The sequence below is a fragment of the Thamnophis sirtalis genome, unplaced genomic scaffold (genome assembly GCF_051295495.1).
Source record: "Thamnophis sirtalis isolate CommonGarterSnake01/CBP01778 unplaced genomic scaffold, rThaSir2_p1.2 scaffold_1, whole genome shotgun sequence".
In the NCBI taxonomy this organism is placed as follows: Eukaryota; Metazoa; Chordata; class Lepidosauria; order Squamata; family Natricidae; genus Thamnophis; species Thamnophis sirtalis.
In genome coordinates, this window is record NW_028261381.1 from 168870957 (window position 1) to 168891123 (window position 20167).

A 20167-nucleotide genomic window follows, 5' to 3' on the forward strand; every position below is an offset into this window, starting at 1 on the left:
TGATGCTTTCTGAATTGTCTTTGAAAACAGGTTTTTTCCTCTTTTGTTTATCTAGCAATATTTATAGTTACACTATACACTGATAACCCGGTGTTGCCTGGGTGTTTATTTATAGGGAAAAAATGTCCGGACCAAACATAATTTCTACGTTTCTAATGTTGGATTTTCCCCCTTACCAGAGGGACCCCCACTTGTGGAGTATTGTGAAGAAGTTACACTGTACAGTAGAAGTCATTTTAAGGCACAACAGGCTGTATCTTAACAGAACACACACCACAAGGAGCTTTAGGGGTGTCTTACCCCCACAGTATTTGTTTCCAGAGAGTAAGTCATCTGTGTACCAAGTTTGGTTGGAATTGCTCAAGGCATTCCAGAGTTATGCTGGAACACACACACACAAAACACGCACACATTTTAAATGTATAGATGATGACGGAGGATGCACCAATCCATATTTAGTTTTCATTTCACAACTCTTGTCGATCACTGCAGTTTTTTCCAGGCAGAGTGATACTCTCTGTCAGAGGCAATCTCTCTCTCAAAATTGAGACATAACTTGGAATAGGAGAGAACAAGAAACTGCAAGCAAGCAGACCTGGAACCTCATTGCTGGGTGATTTTTCCCTGGTGCCATTTAAATGGTTGGTTTATTTTAACCATGCTGGCTGAGGAATTCTGGGAGTTGAAGTCCACCCATCTTAAACTAACCAAGATAAAGAAATGAGAAACCGTGCGAGGATGATGGAGGTATGTGTGGCAAAACTCAGAGTGGCTACAATCATGTGATTGAATTTCTACTTCCCTCTTTATTTATTTTTTTAACCCAAATCATAATATGACAGGGTTTCAATTGCGTGATTGTGGGACTCTTTCTTGTAATTTTGGGCACTTTTCTCCCTGGACATCCAAGTCTTAGAATCTACTTTTTTCTTTTCTTTTTTAGAATGAGCTACCATATCCAGAAAGTTTAGAGCAGTGTTTCTCAACCTTGACAACTTTTAAGATGTAAGGACTTCAATTCTCAGAATTCCACAGCCAGCATGATTTTAAAAAGGGAAAGATTCTAAGATCATGCTTTCCCAAATACGCATTACAGGTTTTTGGCAGCAGAACAGAAATTGTTTTATCATTGCTTTTCTGGGGTTTTCATACAGCTCTCATACAGCTAAGTTTTAACCTGGATAGTTACATTTTTTTTCTCTTGCAACCAATGAAATTGATGCCATCTGCTATGGTTTAATCCATACGTATTTAGAATTTCCCATTTCACACCAGAATGCTACTGTGAGCATTAAGGCGTTGAGTTGTGCTTAAAGATGAACATATGTTTACTCACAGCCATGGAATTTCAGGGGGCAGTCTTTCTCTTCATTTCTTACCCATTATAGCACTGCTAAGAGGTTGAAATCGTAGAATGTTAGCGTTATGCTGGGAAAAGGGGGGGGGGGGGGATTCAATAAAATTTTGGAATGTTTCCAAAGATTATAACAACTGCCACATGATACAGTTCAAACTGCACATCTCAACATAGACAGTATTTGCATATTACTCATTCAATTCACATGCTATCTCAAGTTTTTTTTAACTTCTCATCCAAGATGTTTCTTCAGTTCTGAAGTTTTTAATTGAAGAAGTGAAACATTTTCAAAGGAAAAAAAAAACCACCTCAAAGATGTCCAGTTGTCTTTTGGAAAAAGCACATTTGGAATAACCATGTCCTGGATGATTTGAGAATCTCCACAGACGTTGTTGTTGTTGTTAGTTGAGAAGTTGAGACGTTCCTCCAGGACTTCCTGTCCTCCAGCATTAAATGGAGTCCATTTAATCTCAGGCCTACTGCTTCAGTGACTCCATCCAGCCACCTCATTCTCTGTCGTCCCCTTCTTCTTCTTTTGCCCTCCATCTTTCCCAGCATGAGGCTCTTCTCCAGGGAGTCCTTCCTTCTCTTTAGGTGGCCAAAGTCTTTGAGTTTCCTCTTCAGGATCTGGCCTTCTAAAGAGCAGTCAGGGTTGATCTCCTCTAAGACTGAGTGGTTGGATGGCCTTGCAGTCCAAGGGACTCACAGGAGTCTTCTCCAGCACCAGAGTTCAAAGGCCTCCATTCTTTGGCGCTCAGCCTTCCTTATGGTCCAACTTTCACAGCCATACATTGCAACTGGGGAAACCACAGCCTTAACTATACACACTTTTGTTGGCAGGGTGATGTCTCTGCTTTTTAGTATTTTTAAAAAACATTTTTTTAGTTTTTGCCCTAGGAGCAAGCGTCTTCTAATTTCTTGGCTGCAGTCTCCATCTGCGGTGACCTTGGAACCCAGATCCAAGTCTGTCACGACCTCCATTTCTTCCCCATCTATTTGCCAGGAATTGAGAGGGCCGGATGCCATGATCTTAAAGTTTTCTTAATGTTGAGTTTCAAGCGAACTTTTTTTCACTCTCCTCCTCTATAAACATAGATGATTCATATCCTAGGTTTTTTTTTAAAGGAGCTCAAGGAAACTTACATTGGGGGGGTGTCCTTTTTATCCCCACAAGTTTTGGGAGGTAGACTGTGCTGAATGTGCTACTTTAGCCTTCTGTACTTGAGAAGGATTTGAACCCAGAGGATCCCAGTGCCATCTTTCCCTCTACATCTGATTGACTGAGAAGGTGGGGCTGTCCCAAAGTCAGCCAATGAACTTCTGTGGCTGGAGGGTGGGGGGGGAATTCAACCTGGATCTCCTCCTTTCTAGCATCCCGGAGAAATTTTGTCCTGCTCTGCTTTATCTTCACGTCGGCCCTGTGAAGTTGCCCAAAGAGTTTCACAGATTTTTCAAAGCATTCTTAGTTTTTCCAATAGATCACTTAGCTTTCTGGCTTAATAGGAACAGCCGTTAAGCAGATAGCGAACTGGCATCCCTCCATAACCAACCAAAAATACTGGTGCAGCTGGCTGCAACTACACTTTTTTTTTGGGGGGGGGGCAGAACCGCACCAGGGCCCCAACCCCAGAGGTTGACAGGAAGATGTTCTTTTGGTGAGACTTCCACAGGATGGAAAAAAAAATCCTGACTTTGATGTCTGCAAAAGTTAGGTGAGGTAGATTAGATGAAAAGGGGTGGAGTGGCAGCAAATTTGCAATCTGTAAGATTAGGATCACAAAGGGCTTTGAAGTGCATAACTAGAACATTTTTTTGCATGAGAACTGGTTGCATCAGGGGGATGTGAAGATTCACTGCAACCACCACAAAAAAAAAAGGGGGGGGGGTTGTCGTCAAAATGGCATTTCCGGAGACATTAAGGTGGGCAATTCCTTTTCGAGGCTGTGAGGTTGATCAGGAAAGATGCTGGATTAGGCGATGGGAGGTGTAAATTGCAAATCTGTCCTCAACTATAGAGAAACACTGCCTCCCTCCTACTCCAACTCACCTCATGGGATAATTGTGAGGAAAAAAATGGAGGATGAAATACAACATTCCTTTGCTTGAAATCTTGAACTACATGACATCTAATCGAGTTTCTGAAACCTACTGGCCAGTTTTGGCAAGCATTTGCAGGCAGAGGGATGTTTACAGATATGCCTCGACTTATAACAGTTCATTTAGTGACCATTCAAATGGTCACTAAAACCATGGCATTGAAAAAAGTGACATGATCTTTTTTCACACAGCCAATGCAGCATCCCCATGACCACGTGATTAAAATTCAGAACCTCGGCCACTGTTTCATATTTATGACGGTTGCTGTGTCCTGAGGTCATGGGATCAACTTTTACAACCTTCTGAAAAGCAAAGTCAATGGGGAAATCAAAGTCATTTAACAACCATATTACTAACTGAACAACTGCAATGATCCACTTAACAACTGTGGCAAGAAAGATCTTAATTTGGGGCAAAGTTCACTTAACGAACGTCTCACTTAACAACAGAAATGTTGGCCTCAATTACTTTGAGGACTACTTTTAATTTCTTTTAGGAAGATGGAGGAGGGGGGGAATGATGAGACTGGAGACTTGATTTTTCTCTGGTTTGGGGTGATCCATTTTTAGAGATTAATTTTCATTTTTCATGATCTTAAGCCTTTGAAGAAAAAAAAATATCGCTGGAAGCAATACTGCAAGAGTTATAATGCAGTCTCGAATTACCACTTCCTTATTTAACTAAATTATATACCGACCATTTCATTGTTTGGGGTCAACTCTGGACAGCTTACAATTTTAAAAAGAGAAATATAAAAATTAGGAGTGCTGTGGGTTAAACCCACTTTTTGTTAATGCCTCTGGTGTTTCTTCAGCAAAAGCTAAATGAAGGCAGGCAGGAGAGGCCTTTGTAATGCAAATAGACGTACTTCCCCTTCAGGCAAGTTCAGGGTTTTAAAAAAACTACTAAGGTTGTTGCAGAAAAAAGAAGAAGACAGACCTATAGAAAAGATAGTAATATATCTAGTCAATCAATGTTCATGGCATCACGTTTTTCACAAGAGTTTAGTTCACAAAAGCCTTTCAGGGTGGCTGGATTTGAATAAGTCTCTGCAAGATCCCTGCAGCTTTCTTATCAAGCATTGTCCTTTCCTCATCTTTTCTTAACACTGTTCTCCTTTCCTTCAGCCGCAACTGTACATATGTAATTATTCTGGATGATGTTCTATCTAAATGCTCTGTGATTTGCAAATACTTTATCCAATCAGCATTATTGAGGTGTGAAGTTTCCACAAGATCCTAACCCTCCAGAGTTCTCAATGTGACCTTCTCCTATTTAATCTCTTTTAAGATTATCTGAAGGAAAGATAAAGTGGGAAGCCAGCAAAAGCTGCAAAGTAAAAACAGCCTCAAGCACACTCTGCATTTCCAAAGTGCTTCAACGTTCTTCAAAAAGTTCCATCAGGATTTTAAGGGTTTTATTTTCACACAAGTCACTGGACCCAAGTTTATTTATTTTTCGCTCACCTTATTTTTACAGGTAACGCAAGCTGGCAAACATACCTAGTACTCTTTCCTCCTCCCATTTTCCCATAACCCTGAGAGGTTGTTTGGGCTAAGAAGGTGACTGGTTTAAAGTCACCCAGCCGGCTTTTATGCCTAAGGTGGGGCTAACAGCTTCCAAATTTCAGATTTGGTGATTTAATCACTAGGCCAAACTCTTCACAGAATGCACTGGCCAAGATATTTAAAAAATAATACACTTAAGTCCCAACTCGGATGCAAGACTTGGCTTTAACCTTGGTGTATTATTGTTACGTCTATGGAGATGGACTATGGTCCAATCATCTGGACTATGGTTTTTTCCCTCCTATGAACATGTTTCGCTTCTCTTCTGAATTGAAGAAGTTCCTTGGATGAGAAGTGAAACATTTTCAAAGAAAAAACCACGGAAGTCTAGTTTCCATTTGGAAAAAGCATCTTTGGGACAACCAGACCTGGATGGTTGAGAATAGACATAATAAAGGTAAAAGGTTCCCCTCACACATATGTACTAGTCGTTCCCGACTCTAGGGGGCAGTGCTCATCTCTGTTTCAAAGCCAAAAAGCCAGCGCTGTCCAAAGACATCTCCTTGGTCATGTGGCCGGCATGGAACGTTGTTACCTTCCCACCAAAGGTGGTTCCTATTTTTCTACTTGCATTTTTTAATGTGCTTTTGAACTGCGAGGTTGGCAAAAGCTGGGACAAGTAACGGGAGCTCCCTCCATTATACGGTGCTAGGGATTCGAACTGCTGACTTTTCTGATTGATAAGCTCAGTGTCTTAGCTACTGAGTCCAATTAATCAGTGGAATGGCTTTCCACTAGAACTTGCAGGTGCTCCAATACTGGAGTTTTTAAGAAGAACTTGGACAGAGCTTTGTTTGAAATTGTATACTGTATAGGGTTTTCTGTTGGAGAAGGGGGCTGGACTAGACATAATACACCAAGGTTAATTCCAAGCCTTGCTTTCATAAGTGAATGGGAGACCACCAGAGTCCGAGCCAACACTCTTTTTGCCAAGGAAAGGACACATGTGGTGTCAGCACATAGGCAAGGGCCAAGCTCTGTGGACAGTATATTTTTTTAAATAAGCACTATGATTGATGGGTTAATGGTGGATTGATCTAGGTTGTTTTTCCTTGATTAGTTACCATCCATTGCTTCTTGTTCTGAAGGCAGAGCAAGACACCATGGGTGGAAACTAATCAAGGAGAGAATCAACCTAAAACTAAGGAGAAATTTCCCCCATAGGGAGAACAATTAATCAGTGGAATGGCTTTCCACTAGAACTTGTAGGTGCTACAATACTGAAGGTTTTTAAGTAGTGCTTGGACAGAGTTTTGCTTGAAACAGTATACTGTATAGTAGTGGTCACCAACTGGTGGTCTATGGTGGCCCGCAGCAAAATTATTTGCATTTTAATAGCACTAAATATACTATTTATCTTCTTTAAAAAATTCATATCAGTGGTCCGCAGGATTTAAAATTTATGAATTTAGTGGTCCCTGAGGTGCAAAAGGTTGGTGACCCCTGCTGTATAGTGTTTCTGGTTTGAGCAGGGGGCTGGACTAGAAGACCTCCAAGGTCCCTTCCAACTCTGATATTCTAACCCCCACCTTCATAGATTGAGGTTTGTCTTTATTTTAAACATTGGTATCTGTTGGTGGCCTTGAGGGCCTCAGAGGAAGCCAGCCCCACTTTCCCCTCCCCCGTCTTACCTGAAAGCCACCCCTGCTGGGGAGGGAGGCCTGCCCGTACATTCCCTCAGGGCCTGTTCTGCCCCTCCCCAGAGACCCTTCGGAGGTGGGGGGGGGAGGGGGTCCACCTCCAATGCTTAAAAGGCTGGATCTCTCCCCCTCTCTCACTTTCTCAGATCGCCTTCCTTCCACTCTCCAGGAAGGTCCTTCCCTGCCCAGGAGCCCAGCGCGCCTCGGCCTTTCCTCTCCAAGCCGACGCCATCGTCCTCGCCTTCCCTCATGGGAACTCTGGGCCTGGGAGTCCTGTTGGGGCTCGGGGTGCTGCTCTGGATCTTCCCTGGGGTAGGGTCGGCGTTGCACCCTCAGGAAACGGTGCTCCTGAGATCCCTGGGTCTGAAAACCAGGCCCAGCCCCAGGTCGCCTGCTCCGGTGCCGCCCTGGCTATGGAAGATGTTCCAGACAAGAAGCGAGGCGTCCAAGGAGTCCCGGAACCCGTGTTGGGTGGAGGAATTCCAAGTCCCTGGAAACGTCATTCGGGTTTTCCCCGACCAAGGTAAGCTCAGGGGGGAACCGGGATGGGAGGCGATTGTAAAAACGTGCGAGCGCGCGTTAAATCCTCACTCCCAGCCGGGCCTTTTTCCTTTAATCCAAGAAGTAGCGCTGAAGCGATGGAGCGCGCGCGCAACGCGCTTGGTTGCAAACCCGGCACGTGGGAATCGGCTTTCTGACCTCGTGGAACCCCGAATCTGTGGGCGGATCAGCCCCAGAAACTGACCCAGGGGAGCCCCTGAGTACGAGCACTGCGACTTGCAACCGCTTGATTCTTTCCTTTCGGAGGTTTATTTAGGGGGGAACCCGGACGCGCGCTTGCAGAAAGTTAAGCGCCTTATTTATTATTACCTTTGCATGCTTCCCGGTTTTTTTCTCCCCTATTGCAAACCGCTTGATTTTTTTTTCCTTTCTCGGGTTTTATTTTAGAGGTTTTATTTTAGAGGGTTTTATTTTATTTTATTTTAAACGAGCCCAGGCGCGTTTGCAGAAAGAGAGCTCCTTGTTGATTAAATTTACATGCCTCCCGGTTTGTTTGTCCCTTGTTACCCTGAGTGCGAGCACTGCGCCTTGCAACACGCTTCATCCTAACTTTCCGAAGTTTTAGAGGGAGCCCAGGCACGTTTGCAGAAAAATAGCGCCTTATTTATTAAATTTACATACCGCCCGTTTCCCCCCCCCTCCTCTTTTTGGACTCCGGATGGCTAGTTCTTCCTTTTCTTTACGGGGATTTGCGCTTCGTTATCTCAGCCTTCCAGTTACAAAACAAAAAATGCCACGTGAAATCAATGAAATTTGGGGGATCAGTGCCCAGCAAAATATTAACGGTCCGTTGTCCTTATCAATGGCATGGCTATGAAGCTCGGCTATTCCTATTGGGTTGCGGCAATTGGTTTCCAATCAAGTTGGCGGGTAGGGAGAAATGATTGGATTTGGAAAAGTTTTCCTTTGGAACGTGCGTACTTAGTTTGCAACTTGCGTGGGAAGCAGAAGGAAGCGGCCGTGGCATTTGTAACAAAAATGGGCGATTGTTTTTAAAAGAATTAACACAGAGGGAGAACAAGGCGGGGGGAGGGTGGGGGTAGGAAGCGGTCACAGAAAAACCCACAAGATATTTCTGTAGGTGACAAAAGTATACCTTGGGATACAATTGGAACTGCTAATATTTGAGCCGTTTTAGTTAACAAGGAGAAAATGGAGTGGGGGAAGGAAAATTAAATTAATCCACATTTCAAATTAATCTTCTAAATGAGGATTCCACCAATAAGATTTTTTTAAACTGTACTTGGAAGATGCGATATTTCTATTCCCCCAATGTTATCACTTGGAGATCCCAAAGAGTAAAAAGTCTCAAACCATCTCCCTGCCTCGTTCCATTCATTCCTTGCCATTTTTTAAAAAAGTCACTTTTAACGTTAATATCTACAATTTTAATGTTTTTTCGTGTTGCTTTTATTTGGTGGTAAGTCCATAGAGTCACCTCTAGGCGAGATGGGTAGCATATACATTTAATAAAAACATAAATAAAAATGTAACAAAGGAATAAAATTCTCTTTTTGAAGGGTAAAGTTGTAGCTTTAAGAAGGTACCTTTCTAATTGCTGCTAAACACAGCTCCTGAAATCTGCATTAGGGCAGCCCTAATTAATTCAATTAATTAATGGATTAAAAGAAAAACGCTCAGCCAGAGTAGTTTCCAAATTGGCTGGATTTCCTTTATTTTTTTTCCTTTTTCTTGCATCTGGCCAACTAAATTCTCATTTCATGAGTTTCTAGCATTGTGGAATGTGCATCCAACTTTTTCCAGAGAAAGACCAAACCAAATTCAAACCCATTGCTTGACTGAACGACCTTGGTGACTAGGTCATAAGTGGAACTAGGACAAACTTGAGCTCTTTCTAAGAAAAGTTAAATCAACATACAGGTAGCCCTCGACTTACAACAGCTCACTTAGTGACCTTCAAAGTTACAGCAGCACTTTCTGAGTTACCTGTTGCTTTTTTCGTCACCATTGTAGCTGCAAATGGTTGCTAACCCATCAAGTTACGTTAAGTTGGGTGGCTTATACATTTTATAAATAAAATAAATGAGGCAGTCACTAAACCAGGATTACAGGTATATTTACAAGGGATCTCTTCCACCTTAGTTTTTCAGAATGACTTTGCCTCTCTGTGGTAGGCTGGGATAGAAGACTGATTAAAAATGTTAAGGTGCTAAAAATAAATCAAATTCTTTCAGTCCTAAATGTTTAGTGAGGGACATTGTTGTTTGTCTGATGATTGCTCCCTTCTCCCCTTACCCCAAATGCTTTCTGTCTGGTAACATTCTGATAACCCTAAAGTGCTTTTGATTTCTACACCCATTCTAGGACAATTGATCCACCGAGAAGAACCCCCAAGTTGGATATGTTTACAAAAACGGCTATATTTTAATTTCTCTGCCCTGGAGGAAGGGGAGCAGTTGACCCTGGCCCAGCTGGAGATTCAGTTCAGCCACAACCAGTACCAGGGTTCCAGCTCAGTTCATCCCTTCGAGTTAAGCCTCTATCGGGCTCCCCAGATGACCTTGCGTGGCATGTCCGCCCATACTTACAGCCGCCAACTCCTGGTGGAGCAATCCTTCGTCCACCTGCGCAAGTCCTTTGCCTTCAACCTGACCGAGCTGGCGAAGGAATGGCAGACTCCATCCAAGAACTTGGGCTTGCTCCTTGAAATTAGCCTCCCAGCGTCACCCGAGAGAAGCTTATGCTCCAAGCTCCATTCCATGCTCAGCACCTCCCTGTTGGTGGTTTCCCTCACTCCTGGGCAGTGCAAAAGCCCCAGGAAAAGGCGCAGCGCTTACTACAGGCCAGTCTCCGCCAGCAACATTTGCAAACCCCGCCGGTTGTACATCAGCTTCACCGAAGTCGGTTGGGAGAATTGGATCATTGCTCCACAGGGTTACCTGGCCAACTACTGCCTCGGCGAATGCCCTTTTCCCCTGACCGAGGAACTCAACAGCACCAACCATGCCATCTTGCAAACCATTGTGCATTCTCTGGACCCTGCTGGGACCCCTCAGCCTTGCTGTATCCCCGTCCGCCTTTCCCCAATCTCCGTTCTGTACTACGACAACAATGATAACGTGGTGTTGAGACATTACGAGGACATGGTGGTGGATGAATGCGGCTGTCGGTGAGATGATTCACCAGATTCTCCTTGGTTATTGCTGTTTCATCAACCTCTTCCTGCTGTATCTTTAGTTGAGCTACCAGATGTTCAGTTATGGTCATCTAGTTCATAATCTCCTTATGAGTGGCTAGAGGAGCCACGTAGTTGAGGGGCCTTAAAGTGGGATGTAAAATGCTTTTGTCCAAAATTGCTGGAGTTGTGTACAATTTATGGAGACGCTATGTCTTACAATTTATCACATACCATTTATTTTTAGATGCAAGTTAAATAATTTGTTAATTGTTCCTAGGATGAAAGTCATCAGAATTGGTTTTACAAAAGTAATATATTATTTTAAATCGCTGTACGGTTGATTTTAAAATTTTATCAATGATCTTGGTTATTAAATAAACAAAAACTCTGAAGCTTGTGTTATTTAGGATTGTCCTTCAAACCAAATTCCATCAAATTTGCTTGCATGGGAATACTTGATTTCTAAAACAAGACCAAACACTTATCAAAAGAACATGGGAAGAATCTGCTAGACCAAAGTCTTAATAAATTTGTGTACAGTGCAGCTGATACTTTTTTCTATGTGGGGCACATAGTATTTGATATTTGATAGTATTTGATATTTGCATTATTTCTGCAAATGCAGATGCTGCCATCTAGGGCTTCTGCTGTATGCATTTCGTAAAGCTAGCAGCCACCATAATTGGATTATATGAAAATTCTGAAATTTTCATGCTAGATGTGGAGGGCCACTAACAAATGTAGAGTACATGTTTTTTGGATTCTGAATCTTCACCTTTTACTAACTAGTAAATGCATTCTGAAGAGACTGCAGACAGGACTGGATTTTAAAACTGTGATATAAAGTGAAGCATGTCCCTAGTTAACAAAAAATCAGGAATGGCCAATGACTCGTTAAAAACACAAATTATTCCTGCATATACATTTGATGCAGAGTAAAGTGGTGCACAATACTGTGTAAGAAATTCCAAGAGAAACTTCTTCCTTTGCTCCGGAGTGCTGGTTGCACGAATATGGTATGCTCGTTAAATACCTTTAAGAGGGGGATCAGCAAAAGCCAATACAATTTTAAAAAATACAGAATGAATGTTTCTGTGTGTGTGTGTGTGTCATATTGAACTGTTCTGACTGAAAGGCTCCTTGTAGGTTTATTGCTAGACATTTTAACAACTAAACATCAGAATTTTGAGTCCCCAGGCACAGAATGCAAGCATTTTTTATTAATTTGATGAGAAACAGATTTTAAAACAAACTGAGACAGAAAAAAAAAATCAGCACCCCGCTAGCACTGATGTTCTGGTGGGGTTTTGCATTGAAACTCAGCATTTTATAATCGCTACAAAGGCGGGCGGGCGGGGGGGGTCAACACAAAGAGGCAAGCATTTGCTACCTAAGTGAAATGTGAAGAGGGAAGGGGAAGGAGGTGAGGAAGACAGTGGAAGGACGAGGGAGCTACATTTACTCAGTGGATTGCATTGCACAGAGGTTTAGCGCTTAAGTCTAGCTCAAAAATCTACACAGCCACACAGCGAAGGGGATGGCAGAAGAAAAGAAATTTAACAAGCAGTTCTCCAACAGTCTGAATAAAGATTCCACGTTTCAGGCAGGAAGGTGGCCTGTCTCCCTTTCCCATACACATGGTAGAAGTCTAAACTCTGGAGACATTTTCAATTAATAAGAATTGCAGATTTTCAATTCATGTGTCCCCCTCTTCCAGAACCTGCAATATAAAGCAAGGCCCAGTGAATGCTAAACAGGCAAAAGAAGCCAGATAGGCTTTCTTGCATAACGGTATTGAGTTTTTTGGTTTTTTATTTGGGGGGGCAGGGCAAAAGTGGGAATGAACATTATACAAAATGTCCAATTTTTTAAAATAAAAAGGAGGTGGTTCTAAAGTTCATCCATGTAAAGCTAGGGTGGGGGGATTCTTCAACATATACAAAAAGTTAAAATGGACGCTTACAGCCCTTTGGTTGGAAAAGAAAGCTAAATTAATTGTTTTTTGTTTTTAAATCGCACAACTGGGCAGCTGGTCAAAAGTGTCTCGGTTAAAGGAAACCCCACCTTTGGTGGCAAGAAAAACCAAACCAATCATAGGCTAAAGAGGCCGGCGGTCTCAATATTTTTAATGCAGAGATGCATGCTTTTCTGCTGTGAGCCAGGGTGACTTCTTTGTGGGTGTTTTTTCTTTCATTCTTCATAAATTGCCCCTTTTTCCAGTTGGGATTTGAAATGATAAAATCAGACTGAGGGTCCTGCACCTTCATGTGGTCTCCAGCTTTGTTTAAACTTCTGATGCTCATTCTGCAGCTGAACGTCAAGAAAAAAAAATAACACCCCTCCATGCCAAAGATAGATTTTTGCCCCAGAGTGGCCACCCCTTAAAATATCTGCCTGCTCTTCCTCCCCAAACTATCTCAATATATCATCAGAGAAGCTTTACTTCAAAACCAATATAATCCCCTGTTTCCACTACAGGTTTCCCAATGTCGGCAGCAACTAATAAAATAAAAAAGCAGATCAATCCCAGCGTTCTTCCTCCTCAGGGGCCAAAGGGCACACGCTCCTCCTCTCCCTTCTGTAAAGCAGATACCTTAAACCAACAGCCCAGAGAAGAGCCCAGGCAGGAACCAATTAAAACTTGACAAACACCGTTCTCATTTCTCCACTGCACTGGCAGGATACATTGGGTTCCTTGCAAAGATACACCTCTCCCCCAAGAAGAAGAGTTTGATTGACTGAAATCACACACAAGAGATTGGTATTCCTACTTGCGTTAAAACGTACAGATATAGATAATATATATGTATCTTTTATGGTTTCGTTTGTTCTTTTTTTTTTTAAGCATCTCAAAACAAGGATTTTCCTCCAGGTCCACTACTAAATTTCAGAGACAAACTTCTAAAAAAAAATAATATCCAGTGCTTCTTTGAAAGAATTTCTTTTAAAAGAAAAAAGAAAAAAAGAACCACCCCATCATCTTGCCATTCGGACTGTGGGTGAAGCCGCGCAGGGCTCAAAGCCAGATCTTGGGACAGCAAAACCCACATCATCTCAGAGTCGAGTACCAGTCACAGCTGGCTTCCCCACAAGCTTCAGGACGTTTTCTCTTGGATGGTGTGCTTGTTCCTAAAAAGGCCAACAAGGTCTTCCTGCCTTCCTTCCTTCTTTTCTTTCTTTCTTTCCTTCTTTTCTTTCTTTCCTTCTTTTCTTTCTTTCCTTCTCTTGAAAACAAAAAACCCGGAGAGATTGGTACATGAACAACTCTGAGATGGGGGGTTTTCCTCTTCCCCACCTGTTCTAACTGTGAAACCCTGCTTGCAATACGAACGAACGGAATGAAATGATTCTTCTAAGACCCTTCCTCTCTTTCTCAGTGGGTGTGTTGGTGGCAGGGGAGGGGACAGGGAACTTCGCTGACCACTCAGTTCTTCCAGGGCGAGTTAGTTCTCCCTCCCAGTGAGGTGCCAGTTGGTCCTCCGGTGCTTCTCTTCCCATCTCCGGTCAGTCTCCTTGCCTCAGTGAGCTAGCAGTGGGCTCTCTTCTTTCTCTTTCGCTCTCTCGCTCTTCTTTCTCCTCCTCTCCGTTGGTTTCTCTCTTTTTATCCCTCTCTCTCCTGTTGCTCTCACAGAGTCGCTTCAGTTTTAGCAGTGGAAAACAGGTATCCATTTTATTTTATTTTTATTACCCTGAATAAATTGCTGTTGAACTAAGCTCCACATAAGCTTAGCTCTTCTCCTTCAACCTAAAGGAAAGACAAAGGGGTCATTAACATTGCAAGGTCTGGGTTAAATTTCTGAAAACTTTCTTTATCAAAAATAGTTCAATGAATTGAGCATAGCCGATCCATAATATATTATCACTGCCATAACAATGCCCAGAGCCATAACGGGCTGGAACAGCCTATAAATGTTATCAATGAATTAGTAAAACTACAGTTAAATTTTAAAAACCAAGAAGACAGTGCCACTGCTTCCAAAGTAGCACTTTCTCATTCATCTTACTCAAGATTTTCTTCAAGAGGCCCAAACATACCCAGAAGCAAATCATAAACTAAGCTGTTAGTAGAATGTTTGTTTTCACAGTTGTAAAGAACTAGGCCCTTTACACAATAGGTAAAGGTAAAGGTTCCCCTCGCACATACAGTACTGTGCAAAAGTTTTAGGCAGGTGTGAAAAAAGGCAAAGGGTGGTCACACCAAATATTGATTTGATTTAGATTTTTTTGTTCACTCACTTTGCATTTTGAAAATTGACAGAAATAAACAATCATTATTTATATTTCTGAAAGCATTCTTTGTTTACAGCATTTTTTCATACCTGCCTAAAACTTTTGCACAGTACTGTATGTGCTAGTCATTCCCAACTCTAGGGGGCGCTACGTATCTCTGTTTCAAAGCTGAAGAGCCAGCACTGCCCGAAGACTTCTCTGTGGTTATGTGGCTAGCATGACGAAACGCCAAAGGTGCATGGAATGCTGGTACCTTCCCACCAAAGGTGGTCCCTATTTTTCTAATTGCATTTTACATGCTTTCAAACTGCTAGGTTGGCAGAAGCTGGGACAAGTAATGAGAGCTCACTCCATTACGTGGCGCTAGGGATTTAAACTGTCAACCATTCTGATCGACTACCTTAGAATCTTAGCCACGGAGCCCTTACTTTACACAATTAAAAAAACCCAAAATGATAGAAACAATTGATATGTGAGTCCTGCCTCTACTTGCATTTAATATGGAGAAAGAAACTGCCTCTCATCCTGACAATTCCATTCAGATAGCCTGATCAACAGCCATTGTTTAAATGCCCATCTATTAAGGTTTTCAATGTTTGAAAGATGGTCTGTTTATTGATTTATGTCAGTTTATTAGCTGTCCAACTCCAATGGAATATATGTTGTGGCACAATGCCTCGTATGATATGCTTCATTTGATTAGACATAAATTTACCCATTCAAATTTCACAGGGGATTCCCAAACAGAGACTTAAGAGACAGAGAAAAACATTTTGTTTTGTTCAAATCTCAAAAATATGATAAAAGCAAGGTGTTTTTCTCAGCAGAACCTAATCCCGAGGTTGCATTGCATCTGAAGAAAAAAAGGGGAATGTAATTTTGTGATCTTGGAACTTTTTCCTAAGTTGGGGACTAAAACTCAAAGCGAATTGGAAACTAGTCAAGGAGCGAACCAGCCTAGAACCAAGGAAAAATTTCTCAACAGTTAGAATAATTAAATGACTTCCCTCCAGAAGTTGTGGGTACTCCATCACAGGAGATTTTAAAAAAAAGTTTGAACAATCATTTGTCTGAAATGGTAGGGTTTCCTGCCTGAACAAGAGGTTGGGTTAGAAGACCTCCAAGGTCCTTTCCATGTCTGTTATTCTGTTATAGCCCTCAGCCTCTTTCTGTCTTCCTAAAGTAGTTGAATGTTATTAGCACCTTCAAAGCTACAACTTAAGTTAGCAATCTTAAATAAGCAAAAAGAAGCAAAACAACCTATTTACAGACTCCTCTCATGTATGGGAGGCTTGAGTGCTCAGAGCAGCTGAGAAGGCAAGAGATACTGATGAGACTATCAAGCTATTTTTTACCCCTTAAAGCACCTTACACTCTAATACTGTGACAGCCCCGTCACTCCATGTTGATATGCGCGTTCCCCCTGGTAAGTTGAATCCTGCGACAGGGCCACATCAATCTGAGATTTAAACTCATCACCAAGGTAACTATCCTGAAGAGAGAAAAAATGAACAAAATTTTAAATGAGCATTTTTTTTTCATCCAGAAAGATCTACTGAGCTACGAGGTGAGGGATACCGATAAAACCACAATATAATACACTATATCCCAAGTCTAGTACACAGCCACCGTTTTACGGAAAGAATGAGGAAACAAGCGACTCAGAGTCATTCAAGATAAAAACTGTTGATTGATGATTCAAAACTGTTTTAAGAACCAGCTTAGCAGATAACTGGAGAGCTATTTCATAATTCTGATACCATCACAATGGCTTATGATACTTTAGCCAACTTGTGCAGGATAGTGAGTAAATTTCTCAAATAAAAAATTGGTTAGAGGTGGTTCTTAAGCACTAGTCACAAGGCAATTTGAGGCAGTCTTCCCAATCATGTACTCTTCAGATATCAGGTTCACAACGCTCTCTACATGGGGCTGCCCTTGAAGAGCACCCGGAGGCTTCAGTTGGTCCAGAATGCGGCCACGCGGGTTATCATGGGGATATCTAGATGCTCCCATGTTACACCCCTTTTAGGCGGCCTACAATGGTTGCCGGTTGTTTTCCAGGTGCTATTCAAGGTACTAATTATGACCTTTAAAGCGCTCCATGGCTTAGGCCCAGGGTACCTGCGAGACCACCTACTGCCACCAGTAGCCTCCCACCCTCCAGTGCGATCCCACAGAGTTGGTTTCCTCAGGGTACCGTCGGCCAGACAGTGTCGGCTAGCGACCCCCAGGGGGAGAGCCTTCTCTGTGGGAGCGCCTTCAGTCTGGAATGAGCTGCCCCCAAAGCTTCGATAATCCCCGACCTCCGGTCCTTCCGACGCGCCCTAAAAAGTTGGCTTTTCCAGCAAGCCGGTCTGGCCTGAACTGAATAAAATAAATGATTAATTTGTTAATTTTAATCTAATTTTTAAATTTTTATTGTTAATATTAATTGGGTTTGTTTTTGGATACTTAACTTTTGTAATATGTGTTGTTGCTTTTTTAATGTTGTATGCCGCCCTGAGTCCTTTGGGAGAAGGGCGGCATATAAATCCAATAAACAGCAAACAACAGCAACAACAATTAGCATTAATGGGGGGCAAATCGTCTTAAGGTATCTTGCTTACAACAGATAGCAAAAGATGTTTGGCCTTTAGAGGAAACCTCTCTTGGATCTTAAACCAAGAAGATTGTGCTACCACTTAGGTATTTTTCGGAGTATAAGATGCTCCAGAGTATAAGATGCACCTTAGTGGGGAGCAAAATAACAAAAAAAATTCTGCCTCTGCCTACCAGCATTCATGGTATTCAGCTGACTAGCTTCCTGACTTGGAACACATGTTAACAAGGTCAGCCAATAGGCATAGCAACTAAGTCAGCCAATGAGGGCTATTTGGACTCTGAAACAGTATTTGCCATGTGGGTAACAAGGAGACAGGAAGGAGCCTGGCTTAGCTGAGAACTGAAAGTGAAACTGCTTGTGTTTTGCTTGTATTTACTGCTACCTTGGAAAACCTGTTTCTGTTATTGTACTGTATATTATTATTTTGAATCCTGCTTACTTGTGTGTGCTTTCTGAATGTGATTGCTACTGCAAACTCTTACCAGCCAGGTCAGCTTCAGAACTTATTGCAGCCTGATTCAGCACAGCTGATTGGCGGGTGGATCGGACTGCGGGAATAACCCCAATCAGCTGTTCCAGGCTGCAGGGATTGCCACAGACCATCACTGCCTCCATGCCTCATGTTTTTGGCCGTGTGTGTGTGTGTGTGTGTATGTGTGTGTGTGTACACATTCGGTGTATAAGACGCACCCAAATTTTCACCCTCTTTTTTTGGGGAAAAAGGTGTATCTTATACTTTGAAAAATACCCAACATCTCCGTAGAATTTACTCAGAATCCCTTCCCCAAGCAGCACCCGAGAAGCAAAGCATCCGGCGACTTCAGCTAGTCCAGAACGCGGCCGCGCGAGTGATCATGGGCGCACCACGGTTCGCCCATATAACACCAATCCTCCGTGAGCTGCACTGGCTACCTGTTGATCGTCGGGTGCACTTCAAGGTCTTACTTACCACCTATAAAGCGCTCCATGGTAGTGGATCTGGCTATTTGAGAGACCGCCTCCTGCCAATTACCTCCCTGCGTCCCATCAGATCGCACAGAGTAGGCCTCCTCCGAATTCCATCCGCCAGCCAGTGCCGACTGGCGACTACGCGGAGGAGAGCCTTCTCAGTTGCAGCTCCGACATTATGGAACAACCTCCCCGTGGAGATCCGTACCCTCACCACAGTCCAGGCCTTCCGCACAGCCCTTAAGAACTGGCTATCCCGTCAGGCCTGGGGATAGGATTATTCTAACCCCGCCCGAATGTTGAGTGAATGTTGTGTTTTTACGATCAATTTTCTTTTAATCACGATTCTTTTCTTTTTAAGTCTTGTCTTGCACTCCCTTCCCTTCATTGTTGTAAGCCGCCCTGAGTCCCCTCAGGGAAAAGGGCGGCATATAAATTTCCAATAAAATCCAAATCCAAAATCCAAAACTTGTTACCTGTGACAATTCTGGCTGGGAGAGGCCAGGCTGGCTCATCTGTGAGGGTTGGCTCATGGAGATGTAACCCTGAGTCAAGGGGCCCTGAGAGAAAGGCTGGGAGACCACATCTTGGCTGGCCTGGCTGTTGGGGAGGTTCGACTGGCTGGCTCCTGGAATCCCAAAACGATTCTTCTGTCGCCCACCACGGCCAGTTTTGCCTTTCAGGTTTCCACGTCCTGCAAGGGCAACCAAATCTCAATAGGGGCAGTCCTTGACGTACGACCATAGTTGAGCCCCACATTTCTGTTGCTAAGTGAGATATTTGATTAACTGAGTTTTGCCCCATTTTGCGACCTTTCTTGCCACAGATGTTAAGTGAATCACTGCAGTGGATAAGTTAGGCTTGCAGTTTGGGAAAATTAATTGCCTAGAAACTCCCAACTAAAAATCTACCTTTCCAGCTAAAAAGTTACATACAAATCTCTTAAGCAGAATATGTTGCTGAGTGTTAACTTCCCTCCCACACACAGCAATTGTCAGCGATAATTTTATTTCTCTGACAAAACATAAAAGAGTTGCTTTCTGGTTCTGAAGTAAGCAAGATCAGAATAAGTCAGCTGCACAGAAATTTAAGAGTCGGCTTCATTTACAAGGGCCTGCTGATGGAGCACGATGCAACCTTGGGGGTAAACCTCCTTCAATGACCATGTATTTTATTTCATATATATCACACTGTTCTATTACTTCTGGAGGGCATCGGAGTTGTGATGCCCTTCAATGATTTATAGCAGAGGCATCCAATGTTGGGAACTTTAAAACTGGTGGACTTCAACTCCCAGAATTCCCCAGCCAGCAAGGCTGGACACCTCACTTATGGTCTTTATTTGTCTTTTCTTATATTTTTTTTCTGTACTTTTTTTTGTAAATGGATACTGCTGAGAATTCAGAGATTGTGGTGGAATGAAAAAAAATTCAGTCAATTGATCAATACATACATGTGTACTGAACATGATGAATGCACAGCAATCTACAGACATGATATTTAATGACATCTGCCAGAGACTGCAAATTACAATCCTTTCTCTCTCTCTGCCGCCATCCCCCCCCCCCCCGCCACAAACACATTCGCTTGATGGACATATAACAAAATAATTTGCACCTGCAAACATCCCACCTGCAGCTGGTCCATTGGGCTGTCCAAAGTACCCTGGTGGTGGCATGGGGGGCATCACCAAGTTGAATGGAATAGGAATGTTCATGGTGGTGACATGACTGGGCCCAGCACTGATCATCCCAATCTGATCGTGTGTTTGGAAATACATGTTGGATGGCCGGCCTGAGAACGTGCGGAGAAAGATGTTGAGTAGTTTTAAGATAAGATAGCTACTGTAATATATTTCTTTTTACCCGGCTCTTTTTCTCCTAGCACAAAATGGGATAAGGAATTATTTGTCTCCTAACTTTTGATTTGGAATGGCATATGGAAAATCCATAGTGTGTATCCCACCGTATCTACTGGCCAAAGGTGAGTTGCTCTTGGCAAGCAACCCCACTAAACAAACTA

At 42.7% G+C, this 20167-nt stretch overlaps 2 protein-coding genes across 6 annotated transcripts in view; one reads left to right on the plus strand and one right to left on the minus strand.

Annotated features, from left to right (window-relative positions):
* The first annotated feature begins 6911 nt into the window (after positions 1 to 6911).
* GDF1 (growth differentiation factor 1) lies at positions 6912 to 10754 on the plus strand. Its single transcript, XM_014059955.2, has 2 exons — positions 6912 to 7185; positions 9549 to 10754. The coding sequence occupies exons 1-2, from the start codon at positions 6912 to 6914 to the stop codon at positions 10355 to 10357; spliced, it is 1083 nt and encodes a 360-aa protein (XP_013915430.2). The 3' UTR covers positions 10358 to 10754.
* An 808-nt stretch (positions 10755 to 11562) lies between these two features.
* The window catches only part of UPF1 (UPF1 RNA helicase and ATPase), a 36331-nt gene continuing 27726 nt past the window's right edge, over positions 11563 to 20167 (minus strand). For 2 of the 5 annotated variants that reach the window (XM_087703254.1, XM_014060106.2), the window contains exons 21-24: positions 19763 to 19939; positions 18622 to 18839; positions 15965 to 16084; positions 11563 to 14107 (exon numbers count right to left, since the gene is read on the minus strand). In XM_087703254.1, the coding sequence (XP_087559380.1) occupies positions 15968 to 16084; positions 18622 to 18839; positions 19763 to 19939 (512 nt within the window). In that variant the 3' untranslated portion in view covers positions 11563 to 14107; positions 15965 to 15967. Of the gene's footprint in view, positions 14108 to 15959; positions 16085 to 18621; positions 18840 to 19762; positions 19940 to 20167 lie in introns of all 5 variants that reach the window. The other 3 variants (XM_014060114.2, XM_014060123.2, XM_014060099.2) reach the window with 2 other exon arrangements.

Bases quoted from the DNA above. Each gene is read 5' to 3' on its own strand.
- GDF1 (XM_014059955.2), top strand. From the start codon at position 6,912: ATGGGAACTCTGGGCCTGGGAGTCCTGTTGGGGCTCGGGGTGCTGCTC. The intron at 7,186-9,548 runs GTAAGCTCAGGG...CACCCATTCTAG, and splicing joins TCGGGTTTTCCCCGACCAAG to GACAATTGATCCACCGAGAA.